Source organism: Microcaecilia unicolor, chromosome 3, assembly GCF_901765095.1.
Source record: "Microcaecilia unicolor chromosome 3, aMicUni1.1, whole genome shotgun sequence".
Taxonomy (NCBI): domain Eukaryota; kingdom Metazoa; phylum Chordata; class Amphibia; order Gymnophiona; family Siphonopidae; genus Microcaecilia; species Microcaecilia unicolor.
The window spans coordinates 348,176,802-348,200,967 of record NC_044033.1 but is presented as its reverse complement, the minus strand read 5'-3'; the positions used below and the strand labels follow the sequence as shown (position 1 = coordinate 348,200,967).

General features: G+C 46.4%; 1 protein-coding gene across 2 annotated transcripts in view; it reads left to right on the top strand.

Annotated features, from left to right (window-relative positions):
* Positions 1-2,617: 2,617 nt before the first annotated feature.
* The window catches only part of PLEKHG1 (pleckstrin homology and RhoGEF domain containing G1), a 157,449-nt gene continuing 135,900 nt past the window's right edge, over positions 2,618-24,166 (top strand). For both annotated transcript variants that reach the window (XM_030198481.1, XM_030198480.1), the window contains exons 1-2: positions 2,618-2,706; positions 10,077-10,621. In XM_030198481.1, coding sequence (XP_030054341.1) covers positions 10,202-10,621 — 420 coding nt within the window. In that variant the 5' untranslated portion in view covers positions 2,618-2,706; positions 10,077-10,201. The remainder of the gene's footprint in view (positions 2,707-10,076; positions 10,622-24,166) is intronic.

Below are 24,166 nucleotides of genomic sequence, written 5' to 3'. Positions count from 1 at the left end.
GCATTCTTTTTCCAGCAGTAAGAGCGGCTTTGTTTTATGCGCTGTCTGAGCATTGGGAGGGAATAGGAAATGACCTCATTAACATCCGTTTGACTACATTAGCATGTTATTTGCGCTGATCTTTGGGGCGCTCATTTCCTGCGTTAGAGCCTCTGAGCATTGTGCGCTCACTAGTGAGGGTGCTAGTTCGGCGCTAATGGCCTTTAGCAGCCGCATTTGCTTCTGAGCATCAGGGCCTAAATCAGTGATGAGATTAAATAAAGACCGCACCTTTGTTAGTTGTATTTTACCCTGAGCCCAGTATGCGCCTCCTCCTACTAATCTTTGGAGCAAGAGATATGTCTGCCAACAGCCTAGTGCGGCCGAGTCTTGCTCCTTTGAGACCTCTGTCACTTGTCAAATTCCAACCCCCTCCCAAATCTCACCCACAGTCCCGAAGTGGGTCCAGGGGAATAGACCCATCTTCCAGCACAGATACTGCTGTCCTATGCTGCTATCTTTAACAGTGCCAGTGGCCTTTCTGGCGGTTTTCCACCCTGCTTTGTGTGCTCATCCTTCTAACTGGCTCAGGCCACTGTGCCCTCCAGCAGCAGCAAGTACAACGTCGGAACAACCTGAAACATTACAGAAAAGGCTACTACTTGTAAGAACCAGCTCTTCTGATGGGCAGATGCAGTGGCGTAGCTATGTGGGATCATGAGGGCCTGGGCCCCCCAAATTTGCTCTGGGCCCCTGGTTTGACTGGTCATGGCGCCGGGGACCAGCACTTGAAGGCTTCAGCTGGTGGAGGTTGAGGACCCCCGCCAGCCAAGATGTACAGCAGCGGCAGTGGGTGGGGAGTGGCAGGGAGTAGAGAGGCGGCAGAGAGGGATGGCAGTGGAGGGGGGTGATGATGGTGGGGTGACAGACCAAAATGTGCCCCTCAACCTGGGCCCTGGCCCCCTCCCCACCCTCGAGGTCTGGCTACGCCCCTGGGCAGGTGGATGACCATTGTTGGGGAATTGTAGAGCGTGGTATGAAGACTCTTCACTTCCAGACCTTGTGCACCCTACTCCATGAACATCTCCCCTCCCCTACTTATCCCAGGCCCACAGGGCTTTAATTTAGCGTTGGTCCTGCCCTAATCCGTGCTCTTGTTGTCCTGCCCCCTGGAGTTAACCTTAAGGGGTTTAGCTCTCACTCACAATATAAAAAATGTCAGCAATGCTTCCTATTTTATTTATTAGGATTTATTTACCGCCTTTTTTGAAGGAATTCACTCAAGGTGGTGTACAGTAAAAATAGATCAAACGAGCAATAGGCAATTACAGCAGTAAAAATATTCAAATAACTACAAAATATGGCATGGTATACTACTTACAATGTCAACACAATAGGTAATAGAACATTTTAATTGATAGTGAAGGGTAAAGCAAAGATGTAACATATAGATAGGTAAGAGAATAAGAAGAGTTAGAAAGTAAGGTGACTGATTTAAAGAAAGCTGCACATAAGGTCAGAGAGATGATTAAATGTTATCTCAGCTAGAGTAAGAGTGGGGTGGATGTCATTTTTAGTCTGAAAAGACAGGGGGGGGGGCACATTTGGGGGTTTTCCTGTTTTGTAAATGGTGTACTATCTACCCAAGAGTGCACACTATGACTTTGCCCCAGAAATAAAAACTAAAATTTAAAAGATGAAAATTCCTGTAAACGGCATGGGAAACTCGATGAAATGAAAAAAAAAAAAATGTGGAGGCTGCACATCCCTAGTAAGCAAGGGAAGATGAAAGAGAGGTGACCCCTTCCCAGCCTCAATTTTGTTAGCAGATGTCATTTTAAGAGGACAGCAGGTGGGGTGTTTTTTCTTTTTTTCCTCCATATAGTGGGAATTTTCAGATAAAGGACCTTTGGATATAGAAATATCTTTGATATATGGCTTCTTCCATGGGAAAAATATAGTCTGTCTAATTTTTTTTGTTTGTTAAACAATTTTTTTAAAAGAGAAAAGTTGTAGCCTGATGAGTTTTTAATGTCTAGATTTTAGAAGCTGCACTGCAACAGCTGCTGTATAAAAAGGAACGTGGGAGCAAATGAACTCAAGAGCTCTAATTAGTGCAACCCAACTATGGGGCACTACTCTCCTATCGTGAAGGCACCCTCTTAATCTGATGTTACTCTGCATTCCTAACTATAACCTCTTGTGAATCTGGAAGGGGTCAGTCGGGGTTGGGGGGGGGGGGCTAGAATGATCTCTGTGGAAAAGAGAGGGAGGGGGGCTGCAGGTTATTTGATGTTTCCCAGCTCTTGTGCGGGGAAGAATAGGAGTGGTAGGGTGTTGCTCACTGAAGTGTGCTTTTTAATGTTACTCACAGTGGTGTCCATTGTCCTGTCCTGAATTGAGTGATGTCATGTTTCATTTAAAGCTCTCAGCGAAGCCGAGGACTCTGGCGCTCTGCAGCCCACGAAAGAGGCAGTGAGAAAGTTGCAAATCAGGTTTCTGCTTCTGCTGCTGAAGCCTTTTGTGTTTGGTTGGATTTGGGGGGGGGGGGGGGGGGGGGAGAAGAGAGAGAGACCGATAGCTAAAGAGCTGACTCATGCAATATTCCTACCAGAGGAGCTGCACAGGCAAGTACAAGCTTCTCATTTTACCCGAGTGCCCAGTGAGGTAATCCTGGAACAGCTGAAGGGAACTGATCATTTTCATCAGTGGTGTAATAATGCCCAGGTAGGTCATGGACTGTGTGGGATATGGAGAGAGGGAAACTTGCCCCCCTAGCTGCACAAAGGATCCGGAGACATTCCACAGCGGTGAGATACAGTCGGAAAGGATATTCCCCCCTTCAGGAATTTTGCTGGGGCATTAAGCTCGCCTTTGATACAGAGGTCTGTTCTGCTGCTAATGTGGTCTGGCGAGGAGGTGAATTTGACAAATGGCGGGAGGGGGGGGGGGGTAGCTTGTGGTGTTTAGGTGCCTTCTGAACATCAGTGATCTGGATCTGACCTGCAGGTCTTGGGTGCTGGGGCTGAACTAATGTGGAGAGTTGTAGTATTTCAGTACATGTTTCCAAAAGTGCTTCAGTATAATGAATTGCACAGTGGAGCATTCTTGTTGGGCATTTACATTTTTCTTTTCCAAGCAAATTAATTGTGTAAGGAGAGAGAGCAATTTTTCCTACTAGTCTGCCTCAGAATGGTGAAAAGGCTGGGATTCGTGAAATAAACTGCATGGACAGATATCTTGACATACAATCATGGCTCATGTTAGTTTTGCCAATATCATAAGGGTTGCAAAACAAAGAACGGGACTGGGTGAAAAACATTTTCATTAAACTATCTGGTGCCTTCTAGTGCCCCCCCCCCCCCCCCATGTAATACAAGTTTTATAGTAATGGGCAAGAGTATTGTTCCTTGTAGTGTGTTGGGGAACTCACTGTATATGTGAAAGAATTTTTCCTGGTGCATAAATTGTATTTCACTTAGGAAATGCAGGAAGTTCATGCCATTGAAGAATATCCTACCAAGTATGATTATCTTCGCTTCCTCTCCTTTCTTTAAATAGTGTATGACTGCATATGTATTAGTGCGTGCACACACACACACACACACGCACAACATTTGAGTTTCTTTGTGACTTTGGTAGTTAATGATGCATTTTTGAAGAACTAACTCTGTTAATTTTGTGAGCTCTCTCTCACTATTTTATTGCTTTTGGTTAGCCAATAAAAAAATGTTTGATCTGCATAGAGAAGAAATGTGGGACTGTTCGACTGAGGGGCTTATGTTTCGTTCTTGCATTGTTAGGATTGCAGCCTGTGGATTCATGCCATTTTTCACAGAAATATTGTGTAGAGACTGGGGTCCACTACTTACTGATTTATGTTGGTAAATATGTATGCTGAAAATGACATGGTCACCTCTAATCTGGAGATCTTTCAGAAGATCTTTTGTGTGACAGCTCAGGTTATTATTGATCCTTTGTATTGTACATTCACACAAAAATGCCAGCAACCTCGCAAGCTTGGTCTGAGCTATCTTGTCTGCTACATGCCACCATTATTTGCAGGGTTTTTTTTAGCTTGAAAGTGAATGTGTCAGCATCACTGATTTACCTGCACTCAAGTGCATGTAAATGGACTTGGTAGTGCAGTCTGCTTGGCGTGTTTATCCAGTTAAATCGGTGCATAAAGGAAACCAAGAGCCCATCTGGTCTGCCTAAGTTATGTTTCAATCTATTTTATTAACAAGTTAGTACATGCTCATAGAAATGTACAGATCCAGAAAGTATGTTTGAACACAAACTTAAGAATAAAACAGGTGAACAGATTCCCGTCCCCCCCCCCCCCCCCACCCAATCCTCTCCCACCCCAATAGGAACCATCTTGCACCATGAATGATTACAAAAAGTGTGACCCCATCCTGTTTCAGGTTGAGCAACTGACTTCTCGCACATGGTGTTAGTGTATCCCAGAAAAGTGACCACATTGCCTGAAACTGGAGTCCCCGACCACTGGAGAGGTCTTTGATTTGGAGGCGCCCCATCCTCATGTCCTGAATCATTAAAATTCGCCACTGCTAGAGAGTAGGTTCCGTCCTCCTAGCGCCAGGCCCAAAAACTGGCCTCAATACCATAAAGCACCAAGCGCCTCAGAAACCAATTGCTGTCCTGCCTTGTTGGAATTCCCAATGTGTATGTCCCAAACACCAGTAATGAAGTGTTCGCCACTGAAAAAGACCACAGCTTAACAAAATGTTTTAAGAGATTTGACCAAAATTCTTGTATAATTGGACACACCCAAAACATGTGGCTGAGGTGCGCTGCAGGGGCTCTGTGCTTGGGGCAATGTTCTGTGGTGATATGTATAAGCGTAAAGCAAATTTGTGTAGAGTTTCCTTATGCAACACACAATCAGTATAGGCTTTGTTGTGTAAGATAAAGTCTTGCAATTGAACTCCCGTAAGTGGGTGTCCCATTTCCGTGGTCCACTGTTGGGCAAGGACCACATAGGCAACTTCTGGAGTCATATCCAGTAATGCCCTGTGATGAAATTGTAAAGGTACTACTGATTGTGAGCCTAAGGTAAGGGTCTCCGACAGCACCTCCTGGACATCTTCCGTGATAGCTGTCCAATCCAATGAGAAAGTTCAAAGAAGATTGACCAAAATGATAAAGGGGATAGAAAGCCTCTCGTACGAGGAAAGGCTGAAGAGGTTAGGGCTCTTCAGCTTGGAGAAGAGATGTATGAGGGGAGATATGATTGTGGTGTACAAGATCCTAAGTGATGTAAAATGAATAGAAGTAAATCAATTTTTTTTTACTCGTTCCAAAAGTACAAAGACTAGGAAAAACTAAAGGAAGTTACATGGAAATACTTTTAAAACAAATAGGAGGAAATATTTTTTCACTCAACGAATAAACTCTGGAACTCTTCCGGAGGATGTGGTAACAGTGGTTAATGTATCTTGGTTTAAAAAAGGTTTGGACAAATTCCTGGAGGAAAAGTCCATAGTCTGCTATTGAGACAGACTTGGGAAGCAACTGCTTGCCCTGGGATTTGTAGTATGGATGGAGTGTTGCCACGATTTGGGTTTCTGCCAGGTACTTGTGACCTGACTTGGCCACTGTTTGGAAAACAGGATACTGGGCTAGATGGACCATTGGTCTGACCCAGTATGGCTACTCTTATGAGAGTGCATAATGTCAAGCCTGGAGATATGCAAAACAGTCTGAGTGGGACATATAATCTTTTTAATCTTAGAAAATGATTTTGGTTTCCCTCCTTGATCAATAAATTGTAGCAAATAAAGGATATCAAGTACACCAAGAAAGCAAGACAAAAGCAAACTACAAATGGGCCTCCAGGAACAGGACAAAGGTAAATTTTATTGTAAAGACCCGACACAGGCCGTGTTTTGGCATCCAAGCGCCTATATCAGGGGTCACAAAAAAAACTTAGGATGATTTTTGCGACACCACCACTGTTGGTAATTCAGATTATGTCCTAGGTAGTCACAGTAAGATAAAATCCCGCCATAATACCGAGATTCAAAGTGCTTCTATGTGTATTGCAGACATCGGTCCTGTGCACCCAAGATCATTATCGCAGAAAACCGCCAAACTGCCAATGCATGAATATACCAACACCCAGTCCAGGAGAAAAATCAGGGTTTCCAGGAAAGGACAAATATGGGGTTGTATTTAACAGAAATGAGAAGCGACGACAGATCCACTTCCAGGATTCTCTCGCTGCCTTGCATATTAGGTGATTCTTGTCAATACCCTTTGTCAGGGTTGCCAAACCATGTAGTATGCTGCTGATATGGATCCCTGGGATCAGCTGTATCTGCAAGATGGCAGAAGAACAAAAACATTAGTTTTCCGGTACCTGTCATTGATGTCTCATTTGGCTCGCCACGGAGAAGTATTTGATATTTTGGAGGCTCATACCTCCATGCTGAATGGGAGTCTGCAGCACCCCAAGCGGCAGCCTCGGCTTCTTGCCCTGCCATAGGTAATGCTGTAGAGTCCGCCCCATCCTTCTCTCATCACAACCTCTTAAAAACAAAGGCACCTTTTGAAACAGGTGCAACCACTTAGGGGCCATTATCATGTTATATAAAGTCTTATTCTACCCCAGAGGGATAACTGGTAGGAACCCCACAACCCAATTTTTGTGCGAGTCTGTTCCATAAGTGGGGGAATGTTAACTAGCATACAGGGTGGATGGGTCTGCTGGAAGAATGATCCCCAGGTTACCTCAGCTGCACCTCCTCCCATATAAGAGGAAAGGGCCCCACCCAGGCTTCCCGAACCCCTCCAGTAACCGAAAGGCCATAAAAATAGGACGACTCAAGCAAAGTGAGTAAATTTAAAAAAAAAAAAAAGTTCAATTTTTGTGCCAACTCTATTTTTTTGTGTGCATCACTCTGTGTTGCTTGGTTCCTCTCCTGTTCTTTACATATTGTAAAGGAACAAAGTTATCCAACACCCATATCACCCATGTGATCGTGTCATTGAATAAACCTTAAGAGGTCAGGGAACCAACCAGGGGAGACACTCTTCCCCTCCAACCCTCCCCCCCCTCCCCATGGAGCAACAAGAGAGAATATAGGTGGAGGTGGGTAGGTTGACCTCCAGAACTCAAAAACAGCTGGATTGCAACTTTAGTAACGTGGGCATGCTTCCTCCAACTCCCCCTCTTTTACAAGTTACAGTGGTCTTTTGGACAGAGCTTGAGCCGAGGATTTCACTCCTTTCTGTCATGCTGGCAAACAGTTATATCCACTCTTCTTATTATTTGTGGTTCTGTGTCCCCCGTGTTCCCTAGTAATCTTGTCTATCTAGACAGGCAGGTAGATAAGACCTTGGATTGGGATCTACCACCTGTAGCTCTACTGCTTCCAACTTTCAGATCTTTTCCCTAAAAAGGACAGTCATTTGGCAGCAGCTTTACTCTGTGAGGATCAGGATCAACTTCCTCTTTTTGTGGCACTCTGTACCTCAGGGACAGCTGTGGGATTAGACTGGCAACCCTTGTTTAGTTCAGTCTTCTTGGGAGCAGGCCTCTCTCCTTCCAGTATGCACCAAGAGATAGCTGTGGACCAGACTGGGAACACCTGTGCTGATTTCTCCCTTCCTTAGTCCTTAGAGCAGGGAGCCAGAGTGTGGTATTCACTCAAAGGAGCTTTACATCTCCTCTTTGCTGGGTTCCTCATAGGGAGAATAGACTCCTTCCTGAACTGTGAGTTTTATACTTTGCTTGAAAACCTTAAACTTCAATGCTATTGGGCTACTTTTTCAGAATAGACCACCTCATATTCAGATGTGATTGACATATTTCTGCAGCAGGGGTTCAGAAAGTCTTCCTGCAGCTGCACAGGAAAGCGAATTTGAGCAACACTTATAAAACCCGCAAAATGAAAAATAAAGTTGTTACCCGGTTGACTCAAGTTAAACCGTATCTTCATCTCTTCAATTTTTTTTCTGTTTCCTGTTTATAAATTGTTTATGGCCCCATGGTCTGCACTCGTGATGTAATTACATTTGTATAAAATTATCCCCACTTGAAACTGTGATCTGAGTATTCATAGAGGGAAAAGGTTTGTTGGATTGCAATACTACTATTTGGATCACGGTTGCGAGGAACGTGTCAGAAAGGGTTGTCCAACCTCAGTCTTCAAGGGCCACAATCTAGTTTGGTTTCCAGGATTTCACTAATGAATATGCATGAGATCTTTTTTTTCATGCACTGCCTCCATTGTATGCAAATAGATCTCATGCATATTCATTGGGGGGGGGGGGGGGTAATCCTGAAAATCCGACCTGGTGAGGGACGAGGTTGGACACCCCTGCCCTAGAAGCACACTACTATTGTTTTATGATTAAGTATGTTGTTTTGTATCCCACTTAGACTTTTTAGATAATGGAGGAGATAACATTTTCTTAAATAAATAAGCATAATCCCCTCTTATGGAGAAACTAGTAAAAAAGTCCCGTTTCTGACACAAATGAAATGGGCACTAGCAAGGTTTTCCTTGGAGTATGTATGTTTGAGATGGAGTGTGTGTGTCAGAGAGAGAATGAGAGAGAGACAGTGACAGCGTGTGTGTGTGTGTTTGTGTGAGAGAGAGTGTGTCTGTGTGTGTGAGACTGTGTGTGTGTGACAGAGAGAGTGTGATAGGGAGTGTGTCAGAGAGAGTCTATGTGAGAGACAGTGAGTGAGTGTGAGCCCCCCCTGCAGCCACCCATGTCCAGCGACCCTCCCCTCCCCCCTCTAGCTACCCATGTCCAGCAACCCTCCCCTCCCCCCTCCCCGGCGCATCAAACCCCCTCGCCACCCGCAGCTGACAGTGGTAGCACTGTCCGGCCACTGCTGCTTCTACTGTTGAGCAGCAGCGGCCGCTACAAAAAGAAAAAAAGCGATAAATGTTTTTAAACCCAGCCCAAATCATTCGCAAATGCCCGAGTCTTAAAACACAGTCTCTGTAGCTGCTCCTCCTCTCGCCTGTCATATCGCTGCGCTCCTCCGGGGTCTTACTCCAGGGGCAGTGACATGGAGGCGAGAGGAAGAGCGGCTGCAGAGACTGTGTTTTAAGACTCGGGCATTTGCGAATGATTTGGGCTGGGTTTAAAAACATTTATGTTTTTTTTTTCTTTTGTAGCGGCCGCTGCTGCTCAACAGGAGAAGCAGCAGCGGCCGGACAGCGTTACCAGTGGCAGCTGCGGGTGGTGAGGGGGTTGATGTGCCCGGGGGGGGGGGGGGGGGTTGATGTGCTTTGGGTGGGGGAGGGGGTGTTTGATGTGCCAGGGGGGGACTTCGGTGATGCGCCGAAGGGGAGGGGGTTCTGTGGTGCCGCGCTTGTAGTTTTTTGATGCGCCGCTCGGCAGGGAGCGGCGCACTGACAGCTGATTCCCAGGCAGGGGGAGGAGTAGGGAAACATGCTCAGCGTGTTTCCCTACTCCTCCCCCTTCCTGGAAATCAGCTGTGAGTGACGTCATCCTGGCTAAGGAGCCTAGCTCAGCAACTCCAGGAGCCACGGACACAGGCAGTCTCACATTAGAACGTTGGTGGTGAGAATTATTATATAGGATATGCAGAATGGAGGCAGAACTTGATTGCAGATTGTTATTATTTTGCCTGCTTCTGAAAGCTAGAAATTGTTCTGAAAGAACTAGCAGAAAGAGAAAACAGCTCATACAGTTTTAGAAATCCCCAAAGGCCAAAATGGAATTGCTATTCACTTACATAATTTGAAGGATTTAATTTGCAGTAAGTGTTAATTAAGCATCAGCAGTTGAGGCTCAGTGCTGTGCAGTCCTTGCCCCACAAGGGTTCCACCCCTTATACCCTAAATACTTGCTTATTCACAGCCAGGTGATTTGAAGCACAAGCACTTGTGTGGACTTTTCTTGGCATCACAGAGGCGACTGGCAGATCTGGGGTAGATTTCTGATGACATGAGCTCATCCTTTAGTGACCACTTTCATGGCAATGGCTCATCTCTTCCCAACTGTTTGTTTTCCATTTAAGTAACGTTAAGTAATATGTTATGATAGAGCATCAGTGTAAATTAATTTTTGTTTTCTCTGTTTTGTAGATGACCACCATGTGCCTCTTGGTGTCCCGCCAGCTGTGACGCACCTTGCCAGCCCTGAGAACAACAGACTAGTGGAGGATTTACACAAGGGGAACAGACGTTTCCACTACAGTGGGATCCGGACCATGGAAGTGTCGGACAGTGACCGTCCCGTGAGCTTTAGCTCCACCTCCTCCTCGGCCTCCTCCAGGGATAGCCACTGTTCCTTTGGCAGCAGGATGACTTTGGTTTCAAACAGTCAATTTGGCCTGTTTCAGCAGGACAGGGAAGCAGGAGCTATAAACCTGGAGCTGATTCCAGCCAGGCTGCTATCAGCTGCTGAGGGTTCAAGAAACGGTGACAGAAATCAGCAGAGCTCCCGGGACAACGCAGAAAAATGGGCAAATCCACTGAAGAAAGCAGAAACAAAAGGACTGGTTAAAACCTGTACCGGGTCCCTTGCCAGCGAGCCCACAAGTCCAAAACTTATGTACGTGGACAGAGTTGTCCAAGAAATCCTACAGACTGAGAGGACGTATGTGCAAGATTTAAAAAGTATTGTGCAGGTAGGAAAAGTTATATGAAATTTTTTTTTTTTAAATGAGTGCTATGATGGAGTAAGCCACGTCTAAGCTCCAAGTTGGTGACTGAAATCCTTAAAAGTTTTGCTTTTGGAGTTGCCTTCTGTCATTAGGTTAGCTGTACGGGGCGGATAGGTCAGATCCACACTGTTCCTCGTTCTGCAATGAAAAGAAAGGAAAGAGTGCATAACAAGTGCATTCACCAATGTGTATAGATCAGTCGCTCCCTAATTCTGTAAAAGGCGTCAAAAAGTGTCCATGTAAGTTCAAGAGTATGCCCAATTTGCATGCACAATTTAATTGATTGAGACAATGAGCACCAATTGGCTTTTTAACAAGCAATTATTGGCACTAATTAAATTTAATTGGCATTTACGTGCATAAGTTTAGGCGCGGGGTCCATGCCTAAAATTGATGTGTGATCTGAAAAAGGGGGTGTGGAAATGGGGGAGGAGCATGGGCGTAACAGGGCATTAAAATTAATGTGCGCCATTATAGAATAATGGGGCTACGTGCATATATTTGCACCACATTTCAGTTGGACAAATAGCCAGCCCTAAAGTTAGGCGTGATTCCCGGGTTCAAGCACTATTCTGTAAACTGCATCTAACTTTAAGCGTGGCTTATAGAATAGCGCTTCTTTCAGCACTGTATATAGAATCTAGCACTTAGGGGCTAATTCTGTACAAGTCGCCTAAAGTTAAGTGCTAGAGTGCTGCGTGCTAAGTGTGAATTCAGCAATTACGTGCATAATTACCATTATAGAATACTATAAATCAGCATTTACGTGTTTACATTTAGACATGATATCAAGGAAGGCTCTCCACAGAGTGGATGAACACAAAATCCCACAGGGTAAAGATACAAAAAAACAAAGTGGGAAGTGGACCAATGACTTAAGGATGCTGAGACTGCGATGGTATATAAAGGAGTAAACATTATTGTAGACTCGACACAGTACTGTGTTTCGGCCACAGGCCTGCTTCAGGAGTCTTGAGCGATGTACAGAACTGTTTTTAAAAATACTGGTTAGTCTTGAGCGATGCATAAAAATGTATCGCTCAAGACTAACCAGTATTTTTAAAAACCTTTTGTGCATCGCTCAAGACTCCTGAGGCAGGCCTGTGACCGAAACACACTACTGTGTTGAGTCTACAATAAAGTTTACTCCTTTATATACCATCATAGTCTCAGCATCCTTAAGTCATTGGTCCACTTCCCACTATGCACGTAATTGCTGAATTCACACTTAGCACGCAGCACTCTAGCACTTAACTTTAGGCGACTTGTACAGAATTAGCCCCTAAGTGCTAGATTCTATATACAGTGCTGAAAGAAGCGCTATTCTATAAGCCACGCTTAAAGTTAGATGCAGTTTACAGAATAGTGCTTGAACCCGGGAATCACGCCTAACTTTAGGGCTGGCTATTTGTCCAACTGAAATGTGGTGCAAATATATGCACGTAGCCCCATTATTCTATAATGGCGCACATTAATTTTAATGCCCTGTTACGCCCATGCTCCTCCCCCATTTCCACACCCCCTTTTTCAGATCACACATCAATTTTAGGCATGGATCCCGCGCCTAAACTTATGCACGTAAATGCCAATTAAATTTAATTAGTGCCAATAATTGCTTGTTAAAAAGCCAATTGGTGCTCATTGTCTCAATCAATTAAATTGTGCATGCAAATTGGGCATACTCTTGAACTTCAAAATGGTTTCTATCCTTACCTCTTTCATGTGACACATTTTCTAATTTATATAATCTTCGGCAGAGTGGTTTGTAAATGTTGCAGTGATACGTGTTCAGCTAGTGATAACCCCTCTCTATTGAAGATGGGGGTGGTGGTTCTATATATGGTCCTTAAAAAATCGGCACTGAAATCGTATTCTGTAATTGGTGCCTTGATTTAGGTGCTGATTATAGAATACCCTTAGTTGATATTTCATTGCTTAAATCTACGCACATCCACTTACACCAACAAAAATATGGCATAAATCACAGTGCGTAGATTTAGGCGCAGTGGGCCATATTCTATAACTAGGTGTGTAAATTTTGGAACGCCCATTTCCTCACCTATAACCACACCCCTTCTTGCCTGTATGTGTTAGAAGTTTGTCGCACTTCATTACAGAATACGCTTAGCGACTTCTATACCTAAATTCTAATCAGTGCCAATTAGTGCTCATTATTGCTTAAGTGCTGTTATCAGCGTTCATTAGCTTGTTAAGCTTGTTAAGTTATGTGCATTGTTACAGAATCCACACTGATTTCGGTGCCAATCTCTAGGCGCGCTATATAGAATCCCGGGGGTTAGCGTGTGTTAAAATGCTAAGAAGTCCAAAGGTGTAACACAGCCTATTTAGAATTTAGCTCACTGAGGGGGACCTTTTAGAAAGCGTCAGTAAGCCCAACACGGGCTTACCGAACCCTAAATTGGTACTACCGCCAGCCCAGCTTGGCCGCCAGCTGTATTTCCGCCCCAAGTGCGTGCCATTTCTAGGGGTAAAAGAAAACCCACGGAAATGGCTTGTGCAGCAATAACCTGGCAGTCATCGGGCATTGCTGCGTGCTGCCCAGTTACTGCCGGCTTATCGCGGGGGCCCTTATCGCCATGTCGACGTGAGTTCTCTTACATCATGGCCATGTTTGTGGGCTTTCTACCAGGGGCGTAGCCAGACAACAGATTTTGGGTGGGCCTAGGTAAGAAGTGGGTGGGCACCAAATGTTCTCCCCCCCCCCCCCCCCCCCCCCCCACCAAAACAATATCTCAGCTGGCAGGAAAATGCTTCTTTCCACCTTGGCAGTCTGCAGCAGGCATGCACTGAAAACTGAGCATGCGCAGATGCCAGTATTGTGGAGAGTAGAATTTTGTTACTATCAGGGGAGAGTCTTCAGCTGGCAGAGCTTGGGATCTCCACCAGCTACCGCTAAACATGTGCTACTGTTGGGTGGGCCTGAGCCCTAAGTGGGTGGGCCATGGCCCACCCAGGCCTATCTGTGGCTACGCCACTGCTTTGTACGCACTGCGGTAAAAGGGCCCTGGTGCATGAAAAAATGAGCCTCACCCCTAGCACAGGGTCCTTTTTCCCGCAGCTTGGTAAAAGGACCCTAAGTGATGTGTGGCTGAGTTAGAAGCAGTGAGTAGTGAATTCAGCAAGTAATGTCACTGGAACAAATGTCTGAAAATAAGTCATGCACATCATTTTGATGTGGGCACTTGGAGGAAGTAAAACTTTTAAGTGCAAGTTTTGCAGAGAGAGGAGCATCCACTGATTTTTCTTCTGAGGCAGGAGCAGAGCTCCAAATTGGCTGTTGGGGAAATTGGCTTTTGAATGGTTTTGTTCTTTCAGCGAGTAGGTTCATTAACTTGTTATTTCCATTATAGTGTGGGGTAGCTGATTAAAATTAAAGCAGTGCCACTTTCTCCCATAGTTGGCTGTGATATGATTTCCCCTCCCCCCCTCCAATCCCCAGTGAAAGAGAAAAGATATAGATGTGCATAATTGATAGGTTTGCTTCCTTTGGTATGCTTGATGTTCACATACCTGCTTTGTACTCCCCCCCCCCCCCCCCCACTTCCCCCCAAAACCATATTTTAGGGACTGACTTCTTTTCTGCTTTTGGAGAGCAAGCAGATTTCATATCATTTAGGAACTCTTTTATTAAAGTACCAGTAAAAAAGGCCCGTTTCCAACAGAAAGGAAACAGGCACTAGCAAGGTTCCAGGGCCTCCTCCCCCTCCCCCTCCTCATCACCCCCTCCCCCCTCTCATCTCAGGACCTCCCCCCTCTCTCTCATCTCAGGACCCCCCTCTCCAATTTCCGCCGCCCAGTGCCTCCCTCCCTATGTCTCTGTGGCCTCCGAGTGCAAGGAGGACGTGTGCGAGTGCCCCAGCCCTTCGTACGTGGCAGCTGCTGTTTAAAACGTTTTACCTCCTGCTCGGCCGGCAACACTCAAGTCCACCAAGTACAGACGCCGCTTCACACAGGCTGTGGTTCACTGTTCCTGTGGTCCCGCCCTTCCGCAAACAGGAAATGAGGTTGGGACCAGAGGAACAGCGAACCACAGCCTGTGTGAAGCAGCGTCTGTACTTGGTGGACTTGAGTTTTGCCGGCCGAGCAGGAGGTAAAACTTTTTAAACAGCAGCTGCCACGTACGAAGGGCTGGGGCACTCGCAAACGTCCTCCTTGCACTCGGAGGCCACAGAGACAAAGAGTAGTAACATCTCCTGACGTCAGGCAAGCAGGCTTCTACTGCGGGAGAGTGACTTCAGGAGATGGTTACAAACGCAGTGAGAGACATTGGAATGTTGCAGGAGCAAATTATTATATTAGATGTTAAAATCTGGGCTGAACTCAGTTTTAACGTAGAAGTTTCCTGCGCTCTTAAGCCCAGATTTCACATGTCAGTATTTAGGGCTTCTTTTTTTTTTTTTAAGGTCCTGCACCATTTTCCCATTAGCACAGAGGACTTGAAAAAAATAATGCAGGGGCACTGTTTAGGAGGCACTAACTGTTCCCACATTAAGTCAGTGTTATCCAGTTAGCGCCCATTTCCCACCCACTCCCAAAAATTATATATATTTTTAAAAACCCGCAAGCAGCTACTCGTACCGATAGCCATGAACTTAAAAAAACCCAAAGTTTGCTTGAACCCAAGTAATACCAAGCTTCTATGGGTCCCCAAAACAAGTGAGCACATACCCGACATCAAAATCTCTTTTTAGAAATATGAACTCCCCCCTCAAATCACAAGTCAAGAACCTTGGAATACAGTTAGCCTCAACACATGCACTAGTACATAAGTATTGCCATACTGGGAAAGACCAAAGGTCCATCAAGCCCAGCATCCTGTTTCTAACAGTGGCCAATCCAGGTCACAAGTACCTGGCAAGGTCCCCAAATCAATGCAAGTTTTAAGAGCTGCTTCTGTCATTTGCAACAACTATACTGCCTCTTTACATTGATAAGGCAAGTGTTGAAGCTACAAAGTAGTACATTTTAAAACGAATGAGAGAAAATATTTCTTTATTCAGCGTGTAATTAAACTCTGGAATTTGTTGCCAGAGAGAGAATGTGGTAAAAGCAGTTAGCTTAGCGGGCTTTAAGAAAGGTTTGGATACCTTCCTAAAGGAAAAGTCCATAAACCATTATTAAGATGGACTAGGGGAAAATTCACTGCTTATTTCTAGGATAAGCAGCATAAAATGTATTGTACTGTTTTGGGATCTTGCCAGGTGCTTGTGACCTGGATTAGCCACTGTTGAAAACAGGATACTGGGCTTGATGGACCTTTAGTCTGTCTCAGTATGGCAACGCTTATGTTCTTATGAGACGCAGTGTAGTCTCAGGTGTGCATTGCATGATAAACATCAAGACTGGATTACTGTAATGCACTCTACACTGGCCTGTTGCTACAGAAAGACTAATAGAAGGATGTAAATGATGCGACCACATCACACCATTTTTGCAAAAGCTTCATTGGCTACCAGTACAGTACAGAGCTAAATCAATTCTGTCTGATCTTCAAGGCCCTTAAAGAAAATGGCCTAGAGTACTTGAAGAACAGGATTTCCCTGTACACATGTCCAAAGTCACTAAGGTCCACCCAAGGAGTATCCTTAACCACACCCTTTCCAAAGGACGTCACACTAGGTGAATACCCGCCTGCGAACCTTCTCCGGAGAAGCCCCCACACTCTGGAATGCACTCCCTGGAAGGCTTTACTTAACACAAGACTATCTGTATTTCAGGAAACAGGTGAAAACTTGGCTCTTCACCCAGCTTTCTTCAAATTAGTCCCCTTATTTTCTAATTCCTGTTACTCATCTTCTCTATGTTCCATCTTTGCTTACACCCTATACTGTCTATTAAAATGTTTTATCGCACATGGTGTTGACATTGAGGGGCATAATTGAACGAAAACGTCTATCTCCATGGGCGTTTATCTCCGAGAACGGGTCCATGAAGGGGCGGACCGAACCGTATTTTCGAAAAAAATAGACGTCCATGTTTTATTCGACAATTTGTGAGCTGGGCGTTTTTGTTTTTCAGTGATAATGGAAAATGAAAGCGCCCAGCTCAAAAACGAATAAATCCAAGGCATTTGTTCGTGGGAGGGGCCAGGATTCGTAGTGCACTGGTCCCCCTCACATGCCAGGACACCAACCGGGCACCCTAGGGGGCACTTTTACAAAAACAAAAAAAAAGGTAAAAAAGCTCCCAGGTGCATAGCACCCTTCCCTTGTGTGTTGAGCCCCCCAAATCCCCCTCAAAACCCACTGCCCACAAGTCTACACCATTACTATAGCCCTAAGGAGTGAAGGGGGGCACCTACATGTGGGTACAGTGGGTTTGGGGGGTTGGATGACTAAGCATTAAGCAGCACAATTGTAACAGGTAGGAGGGGGATGGGCCTGGGTCCACCTGCCTGAAGTCCACTGCACCCCCTAACAACTGCTCCAGGGACCTGCATACTGCTGCCAGGGAGGTGGGTATGACATTTGAGGGTGAAAGTAAAAAGTTGTGAAACATCATTTTTTGTGGTGGGAGGGGGTTAGTGACCACTGGGGGAGTCAGGGGAGGTCATCCCCGATTCCCTTTGGGGGTAATCTGGTCATTTAGGGCACTTTTTGGGGCCTTATTCGTGAAAAAACAGGGTCCAGGAAAAGTGCCCTAAATTCTAGCTACAAACGCATACTTTTTTTCCATTATCGGCGAAAGGCGCCCATCTCTCCTCGGCCGATAACCACACCCCAGTTCCACCTTCGCCACGCCTCCGACACGCCACCGTCAACTTTGTACACTTCCGCGATGGAGTGCAGTTGAAAACGTCCAAAATCGGCTTTCCATTATACCGATTTATTCGTTTTTGTGAGATAAACGTCTATCTCCCGATTTGGGTCGAAATCTAGGCGTTTTTCTCTTTCAATTATAAGGTGGATTGTAACATAGCATACTAGGTCATACCTTGTATTGTTATTTGAATAATTTTACTGCTGCAACTGTCTATTGCCTGTGATTGACTTATTCTTGCTGTACACCACCTTGAATGAATTCCTTCAAAAAGGTGATAAATCCTAATAAATACATAAATAACCCCCCCTGTTTACTAAGCTGCGCACTAATGCGAACACAGCCCATTCACTTTGACCTTCCCAATGACATGTCCTGCCCTCATGGAAGCAGTAAGTTGCATCAGTGAGGGCTGGACATGTCATAAGGAAGACCCCAGAAGCTTGATTTTAATTGATGCAGTGTCGCTGCCGCTACCGGTGACAAAGGGAAAAAGTCAGAAGGACTATGGGGAGAAAGGGAGAGGGACAGACGCTGGAACTGGGAAGGCGGGAGGAGGGGGAAGGAAAGGGGAGAGATGCTGGAGCCAGGATGGAGTGGAAAAGAGAGGTGCTGGACCCAGGAAGAGTGATGCAGGCAGGCGGGAGATGGGAGGGGATGAGCGAGCAAGGAAAAGAAGGTGCCGGTACACTGTACTGGCACGTACAGGCAGAAAAAAAGTCCTGCAACTGACCAAAGAGAAGAGTATCTGAGAAGAAGAAGACTGCAAAACCAGGTCCTTTATCAAGGTTTAATGCAGAGTGGGCAACCACAGTCCTCGAGAGCCACAATTTAATCGGGTTTATAAGATTTCCAAAATAAATATTCATGAGAGTGATTTCCATGTACAGCTTTCATTGTGTGCAAATTGATCTCGTGCATACAGTGGTGGAAATAAGTATTTGATCCCTTGCTGATTTTGTAAGTTTGCCCACTGACAAAGACATGAGCAGCCCATAATTGAAGGGTAGGTTATTGGTAACAGTGAGAGATAGCACATCACAAATTAAATCCGGAAAATCACATTGTGGAAAGTATATGAATTTATTTGCATTCTGCAGAGGGAAATAAGTATTTAATCCCTCTGGCAAACAAGACCTAATACTTGGTGGCAAAACCCTTGTTGGCAAGCACAGCGGTCAGACGTCTTCTGTAGTTGATGATGAGGTTTGCACACATGTCAGGAGGAATTTTGGTCCACTCCTCTTTGCAGATCATCTCTAAATCATTAAGAGTTCTGGGCTGTCGCTTGGCAACTCGCAGCTTCAGCTCCCTCCATAAGTTTTCAATGGGATTAAGGTCTGGTGACTGGCTAGGCCACTCCATGACCCTAATGTGCTTCTTCCTGAGCCACTCCTTTGTTGCCTTGGCTGTATGTTTTGGGTCATTGTCGTGCTGGAAGACCCAGCCACGACCCATTTTTAAGGCCCTGGCGGAGGGAAGGAGGTTGTCACTCAGAATTGTACGGTACATGGCCCCATCCATTCTCCCATTGATGCGGTGAAGTAGTCCTGTGCCCTTAGCAGAGAAACACCCCCAAAACATAACATTTCCACCTCCATGCTTGACAGTGGGGACGGTGTTCTTTGGGTCATAGGCAGCATTTCTCTTCCTCCAAACACGGCGAGTTGAGTTCATGCCAAAGAGCTCAATTTTTGTCTCATCTGACCACAGCACCTTCTCCCAATCACTCTCGGCATCATCCAGGTGTTCACTGGCAAACTTCAGACGGGCCGTCACATGTGCCTTCCGGAGCAGGGGGACCTTGCGGGCACTGCAGGATTGCAATCCGTTATGTCGTAATGTGTTACCAATGGTTTTCGTGGTGACAGTGGTCCCAGCTGCCTTGAGATCATTGACAAGTTCCCCCCTTGTAGTTGTAGGCTGATTTCTAACCTTCCTCATGATCAAGGATACCCCACGAGGTGAGATTTTGCGTGGAGCCCCAGATCTTTGTCGATTGACAGTCATTTTGTACTTCTTCCATTTTCTTACTATGGCACCAACAGTTGTCTCCTTCTCGCCCAGCGTCTTACTGATGGTTTTGTAGCCCATTCCAGCCTTGTGCAGGTGTATGATCTTGTCCCTGACATCCTTAGACAGCTCCTTGCTCTTGGCCATTTTGTAGAGGTTAGAGTCTGACTGATTCACTGAGTCTGTGGACAGGTGTCTTTCATACAGGTGACCATTGCCGACAGCTGTCTGTCATGCAGGTAACGAGTTGATTTGGAGCATCTACCTGGTCTGTAGGGGCCAGATCTCTTACTGGTTGGTGGGGGATCACATACTTATTTCCCTCTGCAGAATGCAAATAAATTCATATACTTTCCACAATGTGATTTTCCGGATTTAATTTGTGATGTGCTATCTCTCACTGTTACCAATAACCTACCCTTCAATTATGGGCTGCTCATGTCTTTGTCAGTGGGCAAACTTACAAAATCAGCAAGGGATCAAATACTTATTTCCACCACTGTATTCATTGTGGAAATCTTAAAAACCCGATTGGATTGTAGCCGTTGAGGACTGTGGTTGCCCATCCCTGGTCTAATGCAACTAAGACAATCTGTGTCTTTCTCCTTACTGTGTAATTTTTTTTCAGACTAGGCAGTAATGGGCAAATCTTTCATGAGCATGTTTTACTTTTTTTAATTGTTGTTTTGTTTTAACTTTGAATTGTGCTAAACCAAAGGTAGGACTTTGGCAAACCATAGGTTTAAGTCAGTTGTATGGATTTATTTGAGAAATGTGTTATCTGATACATTGATCAATATAGGCAAAAAGTGGGGGGAGCTCTTTACATTTAGTTCATTGTACTTCAGATTTCAGAAACTGTTTTGATAATTATTGTTCAGCAAACTGAAAAATTGGAAGTTACACCTGAGTTAAAAAATCATTCTACTACTATGGAAATTTTCCCCTCTGATTCTAATGCTGTGTGGGAGAAATCTGCTTTACTTACAACTTAAAAAAAAAAAAATCTAGTTCTGTGCTTAATGGGTTTCCTGTCAGTTCATGCCACTGGCAAAAATCAATGAATAGGGGGCCCTAAAGATATCAAGTCAGGGAACATTGTGTGGAGAAAGAGAGAGATTAGAGACTCTTGAAATCTAATCCCCTCCCCTAGAGCAGCACCCCCACTGGAGAATTATTTTGTGAAGGAGCATTAGTCACTTTTCTTAAGAGCTATTGTCATACATTTTTTTTCTTTTAAATGTTCATTTTTGTTTCTAATCAAGATTTTGGGGAAATTTGCTCTAAAGGGTACTGTCTTTTTTTTTTTTATTTTTTTTTTTATTTTTTTTTTTACCACTTTCCCACTTGATGTTGAAATTAAAGGGCTGCAGTTCGGAAACCACCTCATTTAAGACACCTAAATGTGTTATGCTTGGTTGCTCTGTAAAACAATCTGAATGAAAACAAATCCATCTGCTCCTGGGGCAAATTCCTAGGGCTCAGTTATGTATGTATTGTGTGTGGTGGTCTGCTTTGGATGTTAGCATACCCCGGAACCACATAATGGGACTTGTTTACTAAACCACACCAGCGTTTTTAGTGCGTGCTAAATGCTAGAGTCGCTCATATGTTCCTATGGGCGACTTAGGGCCCTGTTTACTAAGATGTGCTGTAGGTACACCAGGGGCGTAGCCAGACTTCAGCGGGAGGGGGGTCTAGAACTGAGGTGAGGGGGCACATTTTAGCCCCCCACCCCCAGCACCGCCGACCCCCCCCCCCCCCCCCCCCCCCCCGCCGCCATTGCCGATGCCGACCCCCTGCCATTGCCGATGCCGACCCTGACCCTCTCCCCCTGCCATTGCCGACACCTCCAACAACTTTGACCCCCCCCCCCCCCCGCCGACGACCCTCTCGACCCCCCGCCCGCCGTTGTCTGCCTTTGCTGGCGGGGGACCCCAACCCCCCCCCCCCCCCCCCCCCCGCCAGCCGAAGTCTTCTTCCTTTGTTTGGTTTCTGAGTCTGACGTCCTGCACTTTGTACGTGCAGGACGTCAGACTCAGAAACCAAACGAAGGAAGAAGACTTCGGCTGGCGGGGGTTGGGGTCCCCCGCCAGCAAAGGTAGGCGACGGCGGGTTGGCAGCGGGGGGGGGTTAGAAGGTCGTCGGCAGAGGGGTCCAGGGCCAAATCTATGGGGGTCCAGGCCAACGTTGCCCCATAGCAGCTAAGCCCCTGAGGTACAGTACACTAAGGGCCCCTTTTACCAAGCTGCAGCAAAAGGGGGCAGGCGTCGGCGCATGTTTTACACATGTGCCGAGGCCCACTTTTACCACAGCTGGTAAAAGGGAAGTCTCACCTTCCTGCAGGAAATGGCAGTGCAGCAAGTAAAGCACTTGCCACACAGCCATTTCGGGACAGTAAGGGCTCCCATGTTAACCTGGCAGTAACCAATCAGTGTTCGGCTCTGCCCAATTACCGCCGGGTACCAGGGGCGTATCTGGAATCCGGCGGTAGGGGGGGCCAGAGCCAGAGAGGGGGGGGCACATTTTTGCCTCCCCCCCCCCCCCGCCGCCGCCGCCGCCTCTCTCCACCCCCTCCCCGCCGTCAACCCTCCCCCACTGCTTACTTTTGCTGGCGGGGTCCGACCCGCAATCTCCATATTTCGGCTTCCTCCGTGGCCATGTGCTTCCAGGAAGTAACGCTGCAGCGCTGATTCGTTGAATCTAGTTCGGCGTCTGACGTGCTGGGACGTCAGACGCCGAACTGGATTCAACGAATCAGCGCTGCAGCGTTACTTCCTGGAAGCACATGGCCACGGAGGAAGCCGAAATATGGAGATTGCGGGTCGGACCCCGCCAGCAAAAGTAAGCAGCGGGGGAGGGTTGACGGCGGGGAGGGGGGCCAGGGCGAAATCTGCGGGGGCCCAGGCCCCTGTGGCCCCACGCAGATACGCCCCTGCCGGGTACACTCCAGCGCTACAAAAATTAATACATTTTTGTAGCACCGGAAATGACGGCATGGTAGAGGTGGGAAGTACTGCTGGGTTGCTTCAGTAGCCCGGCGGGACTTCCTGTATATTAAGTGATAAGCAAACATTGGGCTTACTGCCACTTAGAAAAAGGAGCCCTAAATTTTTAGCACATGCTAATAGAGACACCCATTATATTCCTATGGGTATATCTGTCGTTAGCACGTGCTAATTTTTATCGCATACTAAAAAGTTAGTGGGATGACAGCACAGCTTAGTAAACAGGGCCCTTAGTGTTTAGTGCATGCTAATCATTAGCGTATGCTAAAAATGCTAACGTGCCCTTAGCGCTGCTTAATAAACAGGGCCCTAAGTGTGCATATGTTCGTATCTTTTAGTTCTAACTGCAACATGAAATTTAATAACTTGCATGTGAAGTGGATACAGCTGGCACAACTGTCAAACTCTGCAACCCAAAAGAAGCTGTGCTCAACAAACTTGCACAACTGTGTAGAAGGTGCAGTGCAAGAGCAATAGAAGCCTTTCTGATGTTGTTGCAGTGCGCTTGCATAAAATGCTTTTATAGCAGAGTGCAGGAGTAGCCTAGTAGTTAGTGCAGCGGTCTTTGATCCTTGGGAACTGAGTTTGATTCCTACTGCACCTCCTTGTGACTCTGGGCAAGTCACTTAACCCTCCATTACCCCAGGTACAAATAGAGGGGCATAATCGAACGGGGGGGGGGGGGGGGGCGCTGAAGGTTTCCTCAGGGCATCCTCGCAGGATGTCCCTGCAAAGGGGCAGGGAAACCCATATTATTGAAACAAGATGGGCGGCCATCTTTCGTTTCGATAATACGGTCGGGGACGCCCAAATCACAACATATAGGTTGACCTTAGAGATGGATGTCCCTAGAGATGGTCGTCCCCGATTTTTGGCGATAATGGAAACCGAGGACGCCCATCTCAGAAATGACCAAATCCAAGCCATTTGGTCGTGGGAGGAGCCAGCATTCGTAGTGCACTTGTCCCCCTCACATGCCAGGACACGAACCGGGCACCCTAGGGGGCATTGCATTGGACTTCAGAAAAAGCTCCCAGGTGATTAGCTCCCTTACCTTGGGGGCTGAGCCCCCCAACCCCCCCCCCAAACCCACTCCCCACAACTGTACACCACTACCATAGCCCTTAGGGATGAAGGGGGGCACCTAGATGTGGGTTTGTGGTGGGTTTTGGAAGGCTCACGTTTACCACCATAAGTTTAACAGGTAGGGCGGGATGGGCCTGGGCCTGCCTTCGTGCCTGAAGTTCACTGCAATACCCACTAAAACTGCTCCAGGGACCTGCATACTGCTGTCATGGAGCTGGGTATGATACTTGAGGCTGGGAGGGGGTTAGTGACCACTGGGGGGGGGGTCGGGGATGGTCATCCCCGATACCCTCTGGTGGTCATCTGGTCATTTAGGGCACATTTTTGTGGCTTGGTCGTAAAAAAAAAGGACCAAGTAAAGTTGGCCAAGTGTTCATCAGGGACGCCCTTCTTTTTTCCATTATTGGCCGAGGACGCCCATGTGTTAAGCACGTCCCAGTCCTGCCTTTGCTATGCTTCCGTCACGCCCCCGTGAACTTTGGTCATCCCCGCGATGGAAAGCAGTTGAGGACGCCCAAAATCAGCTTTTGATTATGCCGATTTGGGTGACCCTGGGAGAAGGACACCCATCTCCCGATTTGTGTCGAAAGATGGGCGCCCTTCTCTTTCGAAAATAAACCTG